Raw genomic sequence first — 15,585 nt, 5'->3', positions numbered from 1 at the left:
TCTTGCAAAAGGCAATTAAAGCATTTGATATTGAATTATTTGCACCCGGAAAATTTAGTTAAGTCATGTTGAAAACTTTAGAATGAAGGAACACCATATTTTATTATTATGTGACACCTCAGGTTACTGTAAAAATACTTTGAACACTATAACCTTTCTACTTATTCCTACTTTTACACATTCAGCTAGCTTCTGCACTAGAATGGGGCTTTACACATGTCTGTTCACTGATACAAATGTTTTTTACATTTCTACGTCTGTAAATCAATACATAAATTGATTTACTGGTCGAATATGCCACCACAGAATATATAGATGAGACAATATCTGTGAATAAGTACACAGACTGGTATCACCAAACCATACTGTTACATTATTAGTTTGTGATATCAGAGGTACTTTCCCCGTTACATATCTGATATTTGATTATTCATTTGTATCATACGCAGAAATTTTACCACTACTGTAAGTTGAAAACAAAACAAGCTTTCCAATATATCTCAGCACTTTTGCCTGGGTTTTGGCACATAAATTTATAAATGGTAGGAAAACCATATGCTGTTTTGGTTGTCTCTAATATAATTGCTTTGATATATACCACTGGTAATCCCAGTGAAATTTACTACGATACTGCCCTTCACAATCAATGTGTGTATGTATGTCTGTGTGAGGGATAGATTGTGTGTACTGGTAGTATGTATATATGTATGTGTATAGATGTGTACATATTTTATCATCATTTTATATAAAATATATATATATATATATATATATATATATATGTGTGTGTGTGTGTGTGTGTGTGTGTGTGTGTGTGTGTGAACACATCAATATATAAATATGAATGTATACCATAGGTAGATAAATTAGAGGCTTTTGAATGCCACACATGATGCCTAAAAAAGTTATAAATGAAACCATGGGGACAAAAAGACACAGTGTAACGAGTTAACTATGTTCCATACATATTATTCTGCTGCCACCTACCTAATTAAATGCGCGATTTATATGTCATGGTCTGTCAGAAATAATTTAATCTTTCGATTTTGTAATACCGTACATTCAAGTTACTCATAAATGATATCAGAAGTTCACATTTGTTCAGCACCGCAGTATTTTGAGAATGAAGTGCAATGACGAACAGATTCGCATAACACAAGTTCTAAATAAGAGAAAATGCACGGGAAAACTGATGGACACCGACTTTTTAATCAACATGCGTAACAGCTAACCTTGTGAATAACCCCGTTAGTGTACAAATGGGTTTTCCCACATGAGCAATCTTGCGCAAAAACAAGTGTCTATAAACTACAGCGTACGTCAAAGTTTTCCAAATGAAACTACAGGGAACCTCCAATATTTTTAAGTCAACGTATTTGGCTTTAAAAATAACTAATTTTGACAAAATCTAGACCTTTCATTGGCGGTCAGACGACATTTTGACGAAAGTCTGACATCGTCAAATAGGTTACACATCGTACTACAACCGACACGAAAAAAAATTGTTCGTCGCTTGTTGATGTACTCATCGTGACGAACTTTGCGAACAGACGTTGTAAAAGAGTAAATAACTGGCTTACCGTCCTTAAGTTCATGCGTAATAGTTGTCTGTTTGTCTGCATTATACAGGTCCATGTTTGCAGAAAACATCTGTGTTAATCACGGGGTATTTTTCCACCCCTCCTGTGGACTGCAGAACGCAGACCCAGCGTCCGGAAAATTGAGGTCCAAGATCTCGATCGGTGTACCAGTAACAAGACTCCTTAGCTTACTTTTGGGGAATGCTTGTCATTTTCAACGAGCCATGTAGAAAGGTTTTGGCATCTTTTACCCTAAATCTGGTGTTCCTAGCTACCGTCCAAGATTGATTTCACCCCTCTGTTAAATCGGGAATGTCTGCAGCTAAATCTTCGGATGCAAAACGACAATTGTAACGTTTGGTAATATTTTTCGAACGACTGAGGTGGTCCGTCGCACTTCTCAGTTTCGTCTGTTTTGATTGGTTCTCATTCTGACCACAATTCTCTCTACTTCCGTTATTTGCAATCAGCTGATTGCAATGTCAACAACCTTGACAAGCATGATAAATTGTCGCCCTGCTCTGTAGTACGTCCATGCTCTGCCTTAGCTTGACTTCACTTAAGTTTTCCCGCATGAGTTTGGGGTTTCCATTACGGTAAGCCATACATTTCACATGTGATTAGTGCAGCCCTAGTTTAACTACGTATTCTTGCTTTGTGCGCAACTTGAACTTGTTAAGAAAGTGTTACTTGCCAAATTATTTGATTTATGCGGCAACATTACTGTTCAGGAGGGATACTCTGGCCGAATATATACCCACAATCGCTCCGTAGAGGAGCTGTTATATGCCCAATCACACAGCTGAAGAGAATAAGTTACCTAGAAAGCGAACCCAGAGTGCAGTTCCCAATCTCCATAGGATTTCAGGCTTTACCCCAGAAAGATGAGTCACACTGTGCATCTATAAATATTAAATGACTGGGTATCCTTCTCGGCAATCTTGCATAGATTTCTCCATATTGGTAAAAGATGTCAGATTCTTATCAAACCCATGACGTATTAGTGGTGCATGGTTGTAGTTCACACCGCCAGCATGCATTTATCAAAACTGAAAGAGTTAATTTACATTTATATAAAAAGCAATGCTAAAATGGACGCCTTAATAGTGGGAAACCACTTTGCAACAGCAAATAGACACTTTCACAGATTTTTAACCAGCTGTTTTACAATTACCTTCCAGTAATTTTGAATGCAGGTCTGCCTGTTATTTTTCTGTTATGGAATGCCACACTATTATTTCCAAATGAGGTATCAAATGTTGTTTATTGAAGTTTTAATACTATTGATCAACTTTCTCTCATAATCATCTAGTAAAGCTTCTCATATACCATGTCATTATATACCATAAGTCAAAGGGAGGAGCGGTTTCTGTATGAAAATCTACATCAACATTTTATTTTAGAGATATTATTCAAGGAAAAGACAAGTGCTAATTATTGACAACTTTAGGCAAAATCTACTTTCATATTGTTCATTAAAACATTCAACATTATTTACAGGATAAGGAATTCTAGTCCAGATTTTAAATTCAAATTCAGCTTTTGACTTGAATTTTGGAGTAGAATAAGAAACTATACTTTAAAGTAACAAGGACAAAACTGGAAAATTCCTACTAAGTTACAGCCATGAAACTTTTATTATCAAAAGTTACCACAACCTTTTTTATTACTTATGATATCTGAGTGTCAAAAGAAGGAGAAATTAATTCATTAAATTCTTTACTTCTGTACAAGAAAGGTATTACAGCAGAAGCAGTAGGGTGGTGTCAGTTCTAAAGGTAGGACAGTACAGTCTATTTCACAAATACATTCCTATCATTTATAGTATTGAGTAGCATGGTTATGATGATTTGGGGGATCAAAAGAAGAGGAAATGCAAAAGTGCCATTGAGATTATATAAAATTTTCTTGGAAAATTCAATATTACTTCATCTGGTTGTGTTATGAAACAGGAAAAAAATGAACAAGTAGTTTTTTGGTATTCAAAAATTAACAAAGTAGGTTTAGTAGAATCTCATATCAGAGACATTAAATTACAAAACTTAAGCATTATTTCAGATGATTCATTTGTCACATATCAGATGAGGATAAAAGGTATTTACTAATATAAACTTAAAAGTGAATAAAGTAAGTATAATTGTACATTAAGGTAGTATGCGCGTCGATAGTGAAAGACTTAAACTTTGCTCAAACTTTCCATAATGAATCTTTTAACCATTCTCTTTCAAAATCAAGAATAAAAATCGGGGGTTACCATGCAAAGTTTTTAACTAGAGGAACAACTTACCCAAGATTTACTGATGTTTAAAATTAAAAGTAGCCGCCATCCCTGTGTTGAATCTATGGAGAAAAATAAAATTTTCGAATTTTGAAGAACTAAGCAAGTGAAAAGTTTTCTTACACCAAGAGCTTTAAAATGAACCCCCACAAGTGGTATAGCAGAAAAGAATTGTAAAAGTTTACGAGTCCAAATATCTGTCCCCAAGGCACGTTCTGCCTTAATTTAACCCTTTCACCACCATGGTTTAGCCCAAACCCATTGTTATCAATGATAATTGTGGACCTGTTTACAGGGAATTGGGGGTGAACAGGTTAAGCGTTCACGCATCCTAAAGGCTATTTTGAGTGTGCTATCGTTCATGTTCAGACTTCGAAGGCAAAGAACAAACAAAAACATATGCCTTCTACTGACAAAGTACACCACATCAGATTCTTTCATTACACCCATAGCATAACTCAGAAAGAAATGGCTTAAAGATTGAGTGAACAGAAATTTTGCCAAACAAATTCAAAGCTGTGAATAAGGCTCTGTCAGAAGAAAGCTCAATTTCATACACTTCTCTATCTTTTCCAGCAATTGCACAGGCAAATCAAAATGTCATCAGAAACAAAGTCAAAGTTTATTGATGTGAAGACACTTAGTGGCGCATTACCAAAAGATGTCAGACAGAAAATACGAAAGAAGGAATTGGTGGATGGTCAGCCCACCACTGGAATGTGTGAAGGTAAGACATCATACTACCCATTGGAAACCAGAAGGTCATGAACAATCAAACTATCTTTCTCTCATCCATTTTTTCCCCATGCACTTTTTTAAGTGTAATACTGTGTACAATTTCTTCACACACAAAAAACCTAGAAAAGTACAAAAAAACCATGATTAATTTAATGTCAAAACTTTACTAGAACCAGTTTCAATGATTCTTACATACTAGTTGCAGTATCATTTTCTAAAATTGACGTGATGTTAACTTTATGTGCAGAAAAAACCCAAAAAGTAGTGATCATGCAAATAAGTAATAGTACAACAAACAAAAGAAATGAAAGATCTATCATTTTGTTCATGTTACTGAAAATGTGGCAATCTTCCTTAACATTACAGGCTACACACAAGCCAATCTTTCTATTGTACATAAATCATTGGCTGATGACTTTGAGAAGTTTTGTCATGCAAATAGCGGTCCATTACCACTGTTGTACAAGTCCAAGCCAGGAGAATATGCCGCTCCTGCCCTATCACAGCACGATTCTGATATCCGGTGAGTTCAAATCTAGATGTTTTGAGAAGGGCGCCCTCAGTCTGATGCAAGGGTTTGTTCTATTCTCGGAGACATTATAACTTTCTATGCATCTCGTATATGATGGAGTATTTCTTTGTTGAAAAGCTTCACTAAAGAAAGACATTAAGACCATGAGGAAAATAAAGAGAAAACTTATGGAGAACTTTACATGTAATACACTTGTAAGGTGGTAAGAAAAGTTTGGTAATACCCCAGGATGTTTGTAATCCACTGAAGGGCATAGCATGTATTCTTTGGCTGTGTGACACTCTTAACCCTTGAGTGCTGTAATTTTTTCCCTCCAAATTTTAGTGCAACATTTAACAAATTTTTATTAAATTTTTCTGTCATTTTTTTTTATAATTTTGGACCAAGTGGACATCACATTTCATCAGATACATTTTTTATCAAAATTGTTGCAAAAATCTGAAAAAAATTCACTGAAGAATATTTCATAGGGGCGACAAAAATTGACTTTGGCGCTCAAAGGGTTAATAAGTTGCAGAGAATAGAGCCCTTTTGTCTGTGCATGAAAAGATGCAAAAGGAATCAACTAATAAGAAAAGATCAAATATTGCATATTGTCACACTGACATTTATTTATTTATTTATTTATTTATTTATTTATTTATTTATTTATTTATTTATTTATTTACTAACTTATTTATGAACCAACAGGTTGCCCCAATTACAGGTTCATTTCATAAAGGAAAGAGAAAAGATAAAAATGACAAAGAAAACAAGAAAATCTAACATGACAATAATGGACAATGAAAACAAAATATAACTAAGACAAGAAACAAACAAGTAAAAACAGATTACACCATGTATTATAAATCAGTCAATAGCTGATGTAAATTACGTCTAACAGTAATAAAAACATAGGGCCAATGTCCCTGAAGCTACTATAGACATGGATAAAAAATTAAGTATTTCCTGACTGCATGAAATTATCTTACTAAGTCATCCTAGGGATCTGTATACCAAATATTAAAATTGTCTGACCAGTGGTTTTTAAAAGACAAGCGACCTAACAGTCGACAGAGCTCCACTGTGTATGTAGAGAATAACTTTTTGTGACACATGTGTTGATGATGAAGGTGGATATCTTTGATAGCTCATTTCAGGATGGCCTGACCAAAAATGGCAAAAACAGCTGCAAAAATACAAAATTGAAGATTTCATCATAATTTCAATATATTACATTAAGATAAACCCTAGGAACCTGTATATCAAATATCAAAGCTATCAGATGAGTAACATTTAAGAAAGATTTTGACCAAAAACTGCAAAAATTGATCCAGAAATTCAAAAATTGAAGATTTCATCAAATTTAAATATCTATCACACTAAGACAACCCCTAGGATCCTGTATACCAAATATCAAAGGTATCAGACAAGTAGTTTATGAGAAACAAAGTTTTTGACCAAAAACGGCAAAACTTGCGCAAAAAATACAAAATTGCAGATTTCATCATAATTTCAATACATCATATTTAGTTCATCTTTAGGAACCTGTATACAAAATATGAAAGCCATCAGATGAGTACTTTATGAGAAATAATTTTTATGACTGTAAATGGCAAAAATTGCCCAAAAATACAAAATTATAGATTTCATCATAATTTAAATATGTCATATTTTGATCATCCCTATGAACCTGTATACCAAATATCAAAGCTGTCAGACAGGCAGTTTTAATGAAATAAATTTTTGACCAAAAATGACCTAAAAATTCCTTTAAAAAAAAGATTTGCATATTTCATCACAATTTGAACAAATCTAAGTTTGGTCATCCCTAGGAAACTGTATGCCAAATATCAAAGCTATCTGACCAGTGCTTATGAAGAAGAAGATTTTTTACCAAAAACTCCTTTTTTGCACTAATTTGCATATTTTCAACAATCAAAAAATGAAAAAAGATAGTTTCTCATAATCATATTTTGCATCTACACAACAAATATCAAAACTGTAAGTACTGCGGTTCTCAAGATATTTGAGTGGACGGACATCCTCACAAACAGACATACATACATACATACAGACTGATGACGGCCGCTGAACGGATACCCATCCCAATAGCTTCTATAGACTATAGTCTATAGTAGCTAATTACCAAAATGTCTAAATTTGGTCATAAAAAATAGTATTAAAAAAGTTTTTGCTAGAGGCAGTGTACATTGTGGACATTCAAAATGTTAAATAAAACATCACTTCTTTTTGATGCACTTAATACATTCTGTTTGTTGGTTTCAAGGTAAAGTGTGCTTTCCCCAACACTGATCTCTTTTGAACCTTTTGAACCAAGAATCATTTTTAAAAGTGGCTTTTTTTGATATGTCAAAGAACCAAAACAATATGAACATCAAACCATGACTTTAAAAATTTGAACACAATGTTACCGTAACATTGTGTTTTTTTTTTCCGTTTTCTATATTCCCGTAGATCTGACGTATCCATGTACAATGTATTAGTGAATGGAAAGAAATCAGGATCTGTTGGATCTTTGCTCGAGTATGAACAAGAAATGAAGGAGATGAGCACTTTTTATTTGGGATGCAGTTTCTCCTTTGAAGATGCCCTTGCGAAAGCTCGTGTGCCCCTGCGCAATGTAGAACAAAATTTAAATGTCAGTATGTACAACGTGAGTATTATCTTGTCACATGAGGCCTTCAAGTTTTATGTCAATTGTTTTTATACTCAGAACTGACCTCTCACTATATGTGGTTGTTGAAAATGGCAAGTGTGTGAAAAATGTTGGCAGTCTGCTCGACTATGGTGACAAGATGAATGAGATGCAGTCCTTCTATCTTGGTTGTAGTTATTCATTTGAAAATGCCTTAAAACAGAATAAAGTGACTGTACTGTCGGGATGTTCAGTATTTCATGTAAGTAGTTATGCATATGAATCTCACTAATAATTATATTGTCTGTTCAAACTAATTGACACAGATCCCAATACTTTCCCATACACGTTTCTTCTAGTTGAGTGAGACTCACTACCAAACAAAGCACAAAAGTAGTTATAATTGTTTCAAGAAATGTAAAATTGAGACAATTTTTCACGGTGAGAAAGACAAACAATTCCAAGGATATGGCAAGTAATTCCTGTGTTCATTTCCCCAATGCAGACAAATATACGGTGCCATCCAGTGGGTGTTTTTGATTGCTATCAAGTTGTCTCAATGAGGCCAATTCCCAGAAACAAAATAGAAACTGCCTTCCAAGTAACACATCCGCTGATAGAGGTGCACGGTGCTCCAGCTCATATCGGAGATCCTGGTGAGTGAGACTGAAGTCTCAGTGCTCATTGTGTGGGTAATCTTTATATAGCTTGAGGTAGCATTCTTGGCCAGATCTAGAGTGTTACAATATTCCAAAGTCTGACTCAAGAGAATGTCAACTGCACTATATCACCGGTAATCAGAGTTACAAAAGCACAAATCTGTAAAGTTTCTATGATACACCAAATAAGTTGTAGAACGTACAGTATGTAAAATCATCATGATCCCATTTATTGTTTAATAAGGCCTTATACAGTTATTGGCATTTGGTTCAATTCTGTGCAAAATCTGAATACATGGTACCTGAATATACTGGCTTTGATATACATGTAGCAGACAAAATATTTTATTTTTCTGTTTATTTTTTATTATTTTGCATGTTTTTTAGCCATGATTGGAATTACTGATATAAACAAGGCAGACTACGGATGTCAAGTGAAATTCCAGGAAGGTGATATACCATTGTTTTGGTCCTGTGGTGTAACAGGTCTCATGGCCTTACAGTCAGCCAGTAAGTGTTCAATAATCTTTATTGCTCTTAGAGGCCTCCGGCCCAAATAGCAGCTTTACAAAGCAAGTACAGAAAAGTAAGTGTTCAATCTGGCATTTGGTTACCAAATTGTCAGTGTTGTGTCAATACCTAAGCCTGTCATTGTTCAAGCACACCTTCAAAACCCATCTCATTAGAAATCTTAATAAATAGGTTAAGTGCTGCATTGCATCATAAAAGCATTATGTAAATGCTAAAATCTTGTAGGCAATAACATAAGCTGTTGTGATACCAACACTAAGCGTACATGTAGCCATGCTCTGATGTTCATCAGAACTTATTGTGGTAAATCTCGAGGCAAATCTCAGATCCAAAATGATTATTCTGGAATAATATCACAATATGGCTCAACCAATAAGCTAGCGCAGCTATGTATTTCAATAAAGAGACAGTTCACTGCTCATAGTAGGTTGATTGTTGTTTTCCGTGACTCCTCCTCATCACGGGTGTTGAGAGCCTCACCGCCTCTCTGGCTATACATCCAGCAGCTCGCTGAGTGCATGAGCCCCACTACTTAGGGTAGTTTGTGCCAAAGCAGTGACCCTTGACACAAGTCGTGACACCTGCTAACATGCACAGTGGATGCTATCAAACAGTTTATTCATACCAAAATTGACGCTTTTGAATTTATTTTCAAATTCTAAAGTTATCTTTGTAATGTTATAACTTTTGTAAATTTTAATTTTGATCGAAGTAAAAATTGTCGAAGCTTAGACCTTGATATGCAATGATCATATGAAGCTTGGACCTTTACATGTGATGATAATATGATGCACTCACAAGCATTATGGGATTGCAATGTCAGTGACTATGTGATCAAATATTATTTTCTGAATGTACTGTAGTGACACATGGGTATCAGTGAGCTGCTTTCAGCTGCCTTTGGAGGCCAAATGCGCAAGCTTAAGCTTCTGACATTCATACATTTAGAAGGGATGTGTGGTTTTCTAGCAAGTGAGGAAAGCCATTGACAAGCATGCATTTGTGAACATCTTTACTACATTTACATGACTTATGCTTTTAAACCCAACCTTTTACTTGTATCCATTCTTTGATAATGCCAGGATCAGTTCACATTGTTCAAAGAGAGAAAAGAGCTGAAATTTAATCATTACTTTGTTGTTGAGAATGATAGCTTCGGTGAATAATCAGTCAAAAAAAGTTAAACAAGGTAGATTTTGATAGAAGGTGAAGTATTGGAAATCAGATGATGAGGTTGAGATAAGCACTTTGAGTTGGACTTGGTCACCTTCTTTCATTGTGTAATTACCAGTATTTCACAGTTCCACCAGAGACAGCGTAGGAAAGCTACAATAACAGGAGTTTCACCTGTACAAATGTACCTGTATTTGGTATGTTGGTACAATGTAGATCAAAAAGCAAACAATACTATTCAAAGGTTGAAAATGTAGCTGTAGGATTGTTGTTTTTACAGCAGCAGTAAACTATGTGTGTTGCTGGAGGTTGTAAATCCATGAAACAGAAGTTACTACATTTTGTAGATTTTTAAGACTTTTGCTATCTTTTTTGTGCCAAAGGGATAGTCTATGAATTTCAAATGTTTCTATAACATGGATCAATATCTTTAACAACAGATGCAGGTATGTAATTTTATCCAGATGTACTGTAGATAAGGGAGGTGAATTTAATTTCTATCAAACCCAACATATCTTTCTTAAATCATGAAAATATTAAGCAGTGGTCATGATAGTAGATTGGTATGCTCATTTCTTTCATTCACATACATGTACATTAATGAAGGTTGGTTTTCTGTACACAGCATCATTTCATAAAATGATGTCAATTTTTTTCAGATTCACCATTGGCGTTTACTCACTACCCTGGCTGCATGTACATTTCTGATACACCTGTCAAAATACATGATCTGTCATCCTTACCAGACAAGCCAAAGGTCATTGCCCTCAAAGAGGAGCCATTCTTTGCCAGTGTCACAGCAGAGTCAGTTGTCAGTAAAGTGAAGGCACTGGAAGAGTGTATTCAGGATGATCCTGGTAATTATTAGTACAATTTCTTGTGCATCTTGGATGCAAAGATATTATACTCAACACAGAGAAACATTGATGTGAGTGACCACCCCAAGTCATGAGAAAGGTACATTGTAATTGATGTCAGGCGTAATCCATTATTTTTGACAGAGTTTTGCACTCTACCCATTGTATGCAAACTGGTTGCGTGGGCTCAATAGAAGCAATTTTCTTTCTTGTTTTTATCAGTTTCGTGTTTGTGCTTTCATTATCTGTGTACTGCTCATTTTTATATGGTTTTTGTTACTAATTATTCATTCAACCAATTCAAGAAATAACTTATAACAAATGAACATTTAGCTTGTTGTCAATATTTTGGAATTTTGCATATATGTATCTAATTGGCAAATGCAGATTTTATAAAACTCTCTTTATATTGTGCCATATACTTCACAGGAAACCGTGGTATTTCTCCCTTGCATATTCCTGATGAACTGATCAAGTCCGCTCTAAGCCTTTCCCATGCATCCTCAGTAGTTGTCACAACCGGTTTTCCATGCATTGTAAACAAAACTCCTCCATATGAGAATGATGGCTTATCAGGAGCTATTGCCATAGCAACCATGCTACAAGCACTGGGAAAGCAAGTGACGATTATGGTTGATGCTGATATGACAACCGTGATCTGTGATATTGTGAAAACTTTGGTGTCAAGAGGTAATTTATGTAGTACTGTCTTGCCAATATGAACCGTATATATATGGATACTGCAGCTCTGTATATATAGATACTGCAGCTCTAAAAACAAGCCTTTGGAGTACCATCATTCAGAAAATTTACCCTTTCAATTTTACTTCCTCTAACTTTGCTCAAATGCAATAGATTCCTATTCAATTCGTTTTTCCAGGAGTGATTCCAAAGTCACTAGATGTCACATCATTTCCACCTTCTGGACAGGATGCTAATCTACAGACAGCACGGGAGTTTCTAAGTGGTGAAGATGAATTACACCCCAAGTACCAACACTTGGTTGCAATAGAGAGAGTTGGTAGAGCTTCTGATAAAACATGGCGCTCTATGAGAGCTGTTGATCTGACATCTTTGGTCAGTCCGATAGATCTCTTATTTGATGCTGCAAAAGATATGCCGTATGTTTCCACAACAGGTAGGTTAAAAAAATAATAAAAGAATTATTGGTTTGATAGCCAGTCTCAAAAATGGATTGACTTGTACATGAAAATTGTCAACTTAATGTTTGTGAACATTAATTGTAAACAATCCTTATTTTCATAAAGTATTTTAGCTTTTAGACCTAATTCTATGATGCAGGGTGTAGCTAATAAGCAAGTTTGTGTTTGACTTCAACAAGCTTCTCAAGTTACAGTGTTCATTTTGGTTTTTTTTACCTTCTACGATCAGTGTAGACACATGTGAAATACATGTTCATTCAGATGTACAGAATGGAGAAAATACCTATTATGTGTTCTACTTTTCATCAAGCTTCAAACAAATTTCATTTTGTTCAAGAATTATCAAAATGGACCAAATGCATTTCTATTTTGTCTACAAAACAAAGTAAAGTTTATTTGGGTCATGAAGCACATTTTTGGTTTGTCACAATCTGTTGTATCAAGTATCTCTGTCATTTGTAGTTCATCAATGAGACTTTTCTCAATGTTATAAGTCACTCTCTTTGGACAGAAGTCAATTTTTTTCCCTTTACAAAGGCATTGGAGATGGTGGTAATGAACTTGGTATGGGTAAAGTTAAAGACAGAGTGGTTGAACATATCAATCAAGGATCTGAAGTTGCTTGTGAGGTTGCTGCTGATTATTTGATCACAGCTGGTGTCTCTGACTGGGGAGGATTTGCTCTTAGCATGGCTCTGTACGCAGTCAGTCTGTGTCCAGTCCATGATAGGTATCTCAGAAGAAATGTGGGCTTTCCACTCCAAAAAGCTGAGGATCTGCAAAAAGTATTTCCAACTGTTGAAAGGGTAAGTACTGGGATATGATGCACAGCATTAGATATTACATCTTAGAATATTAAACATCAGCCCAACTCAAAAATTCCTCAACAATTTGTCTATGTAAACATCACATCTTCTGGTTTCACAGAAAAATGAATACTCTCATCTGTGTTTGTTGTAAGGAATAAAGAAATAAATATTCGACTTTGATTTCTCAAATGTACAGTTAGAGTACATTCTGACTATGATTACAAACAGAGCTGTTATTAAAACCATAAAATTTATACTTAGCTGTCAATTTTTAATTCAATTCTTCAACATTTGTATTCCATGCTTAAAAATTTGCATAAAACCTATCATGGAAAAGGAATTAACAGTAGAGTCAGTAGAGTCATGAAGAGAGAGGTATTTTTCAGAAACTTTTAATATGACGTCTGAAGTTTTTGCATGCATGTTGTGTTTTTTTGTGGTATTAAAAACTATATCACTGATATGATAAACTTGTTCAGGAATAAACCTTTTTACAGTGAAGTCACATAGCTTTTGGTATATAAAGTCATCAATCTAAAGTGCATTTTATAAAGTAACTAATATTATTTGAGGAGGGGGCATTTTCTATCTGAACATGTTTACCATGCTGTCTTTCCTAGTTACTGTAGCCTGGCTACTCTCAAGGCTCTTACACCTATCCTTGTGTTGTACTGACTGCAATGACCCTCTTCAAAATGCATTTTTTCACTGTAAGTCAAATTTTGAATAAACTGAAATAAATTAACTCTCTTTTTTTAATCTATTACAATAGCAAGAGGCTATGTTGACTGCACTTGTGGACCACGGGATACATGATGGAATACTGCAACAACTGAGCATGTCTGTTGATGGACTTCCCTTTCATCCTGTCCATGCAGAGAAACTTCATCAGCTCAACAAATTTGTCCTGTAAATGAACCAGCTTTATTGATATTGTGGATGATGAACTTCAGTTGATCTGTCACAATGGGTTTACTCAGAGATTACAGAAATCAGTTGGGTATATGGTGGTGGGGGTCTCAAGAATTAAAGTCTTGCTCGAACATTATCAATCTACGTGCCATGTGGTCCTACATACACTCTCATCACAGACATCAATTGGTATTAGCTGACACTCTTGACCATCAGAATGACAAATTAAGAGGTTCCAGCAAAACATATGGTGGTCACAATGAACCTCCGACTTATAGATTTGCTCATCATCTGGCACATTACACAATATCTTAATACAAAAAATACACAGATGAGATAATCAATATAACTTTGTATTTTGCTAGTTTACTTTATGTTCATAATATACGCATACAGTTCTATCAAATTTCAGATCAATCACATGAATTTTGTGATTGCATTTTGATATCACTGGTTTCAATAATTTTGTGTAAGGGATGAAAGCAGGCATACCATGTCCACTTTACAGTACTTCTTAGAATGATTTACAGTTATGATGTTAGATGTATCTACGATTTGTAACATTTATATGGAAAATAAGACACTTTACCTGAATTTAGAATTAAGTCAATCTCATAACAAGTGACAAAAAATTTAAAGTCAATTCACTATAGTGCAATACCATTAGATATTCAAATCTATTAGTAAGAAGAATATAGAAATGCATTGAAACTTACAAATTAATGATAATTAATATTGGAGGAAATATTTTATTTTTACACATTGGTGGGATATAGCAAACTTTGATCTGCAGATCTACAATGTGCATTTTACAGTTAAATGATTTTAAAATGTCAAATATCAAATGGACTACCAATCGTGTGTCACACAAAGATGTTCCTTATAAATTTATACTGAAAATTGTAACTCGTTTTGACATGCAGGATTTGAAAAGCACATTTACTGCACAATTCATAACATGAACATGTAAAATGGAGAACAAAAATATCAATAAATAGAGCTGTCATCCCTTTAGATGGCATGACAATGGTTTGAATTGACAACAGACAACAAGTTGGGACAAAGTCTCTGTTGTTTTACATCAAATTTTATTGTACAGATTTTCAGAAGTCAGAGTGCCCATGGTCATATCAATGATGAGTTGGCAGATCTCACCTATTCATTGAGATAAAACAGGATACAAGTTAATTGTAACAGTACAACACACATGGTGTCTACTGAAATAAAATAGTAAATTGAATAAAATAATGAAATCTTTTAAGACTGATTATCAATGATTCTTTGTAGAATTGCAACTTTATATCCACCAAAACCAGGCCAGTTTTCCTCACACATGATGAACAAAATAGGTGTGAATTAAGATATCAGTTTGGGGGGTTAGCACAGAAATGAAGAAAACAAAATTTGCATGCATTACTTTTTATGAACTACTTCCCCTTCCAGCTTTGTATTGTCATGTAAAGTGCAGTGTCAGCCAGTTCGTTTTCCAATTCATTTTCTTGAAACTTTCACAAAAGACATGGAATGAGAAGTCATTTTTAAAAGTATATTCAAAAAGTGGTATTACCGACTGTGACTTCAAGATGAAATAGCAAGAACATTTTCTGAATGTTAAAAACTAATCCACATTAAATAACAATGCTCCAGTCTAAATCTGCTCCCTACATATTGAAGAGCTGCAATTTGTTATAAAATAGCATGAATTGTACAAAATC

General features: G+C 34.6%; 2 protein-coding genes across 5 annotated transcripts in view; one reads left to right on the top strand and one right to left on the bottom strand.

Moving 5' to 3' along the window:
• The window catches only part of LOC139149980 (ribosomal protein S6 kinase alpha-5-like), a 96,585-nt gene extending 94,584 nt beyond the window's left edge, over positions 1-2,001 (bottom strand). The window contains exon 1 of the mRNA XM_070722097.1: positions 1,581-2,001. Coding sequence (XP_070578198.1) covers positions 1,581-1,650 — 70 coding nt within the window. The 5' untranslated portion in view covers positions 1,651-2,001. The remainder of the gene's footprint in view (positions 1-1,580) is intronic.
• A 19-nt stretch (positions 2,002-2,020) lies between these two features.
• LOC139149985 (D-glutamate cyclase, mitochondrial-like) lies at positions 2,021-15,131 on the top strand. 4 transcript variants are annotated; one of them, XM_070722117.1, is made up of 11 exons: positions 2,021-2,176; positions 4,435-4,585; positions 4,963-5,119; positions 7,845-8,028; positions 8,272-8,422; positions 8,813-8,935; positions 10,789-10,986; positions 11,416-11,676; positions 11,867-12,124; positions 12,687-12,955; positions 13,731-15,131. In XM_070722117.1, the coding sequence occupies exons 2-11, from the start codon at positions 4,456-4,458 to the stop codon at positions 13,869-13,871; spliced, it is 1,872 nt and encodes a 623-aa protein (XP_070578218.1). In that variant the 5' UTR covers positions 2,021-2,176; positions 4,435-4,455; the 3' UTR covers positions 13,872-15,131. The 4 variants fall into 4 exon arrangements, with proteins under 4 accessions (XP_070578218.1, XP_070578217.1, XP_070578219.1 ...); XM_070722116.1 differs by lacking the exon at positions 7,845-8,028 and adding an exon at positions 7,586-7,784; XM_070722118.1 differs by lacking the exons at positions 7,845-8,028; positions 11,416-11,676 and adding an exon at positions 7,586-7,784.
• Positions 15,132-15,585: the final 454 nt, after the last annotated feature.

This window comes from Ptychodera flava, chromosome 14, assembly GCF_041260155.1.
Source record: "Ptychodera flava strain L36383 chromosome 14, AS_Pfla_20210202, whole genome shotgun sequence".
NCBI classification, from domain to species: Eukaryota; Metazoa; Hemichordata; class Enteropneusta; family Ptychoderidae; genus Ptychodera; species Ptychodera flava.
Note: the sequence above shows the minus strand (reverse complement) of the source record. Positions and strands in the feature narration are given on the sequence as shown.

Bases quoted from the DNA above. Each gene is read 5' to 3' on its own strand.
- LOC139149985 (XM_070722116.1), top strand. From the start codon at position 4,456: ATGTCATCAGAAACAAAGTCAAAGTTTATTGATGTGAAGACACTTAGT. The intron at 4,586-4,962 runs GTAAGACATCAT...TTAACATTACAG, and splicing joins CACCACTGGAATGTGTGAAG to GCTACACACAAGCCAATCTT. The intron at 8,936-10,788 runs GTAAGTGTTCAA...AATTTTTTTCAG, and splicing joins CATGGCCTTACAGTCAGCCA to ATTCACCATTGGCGTTTACT.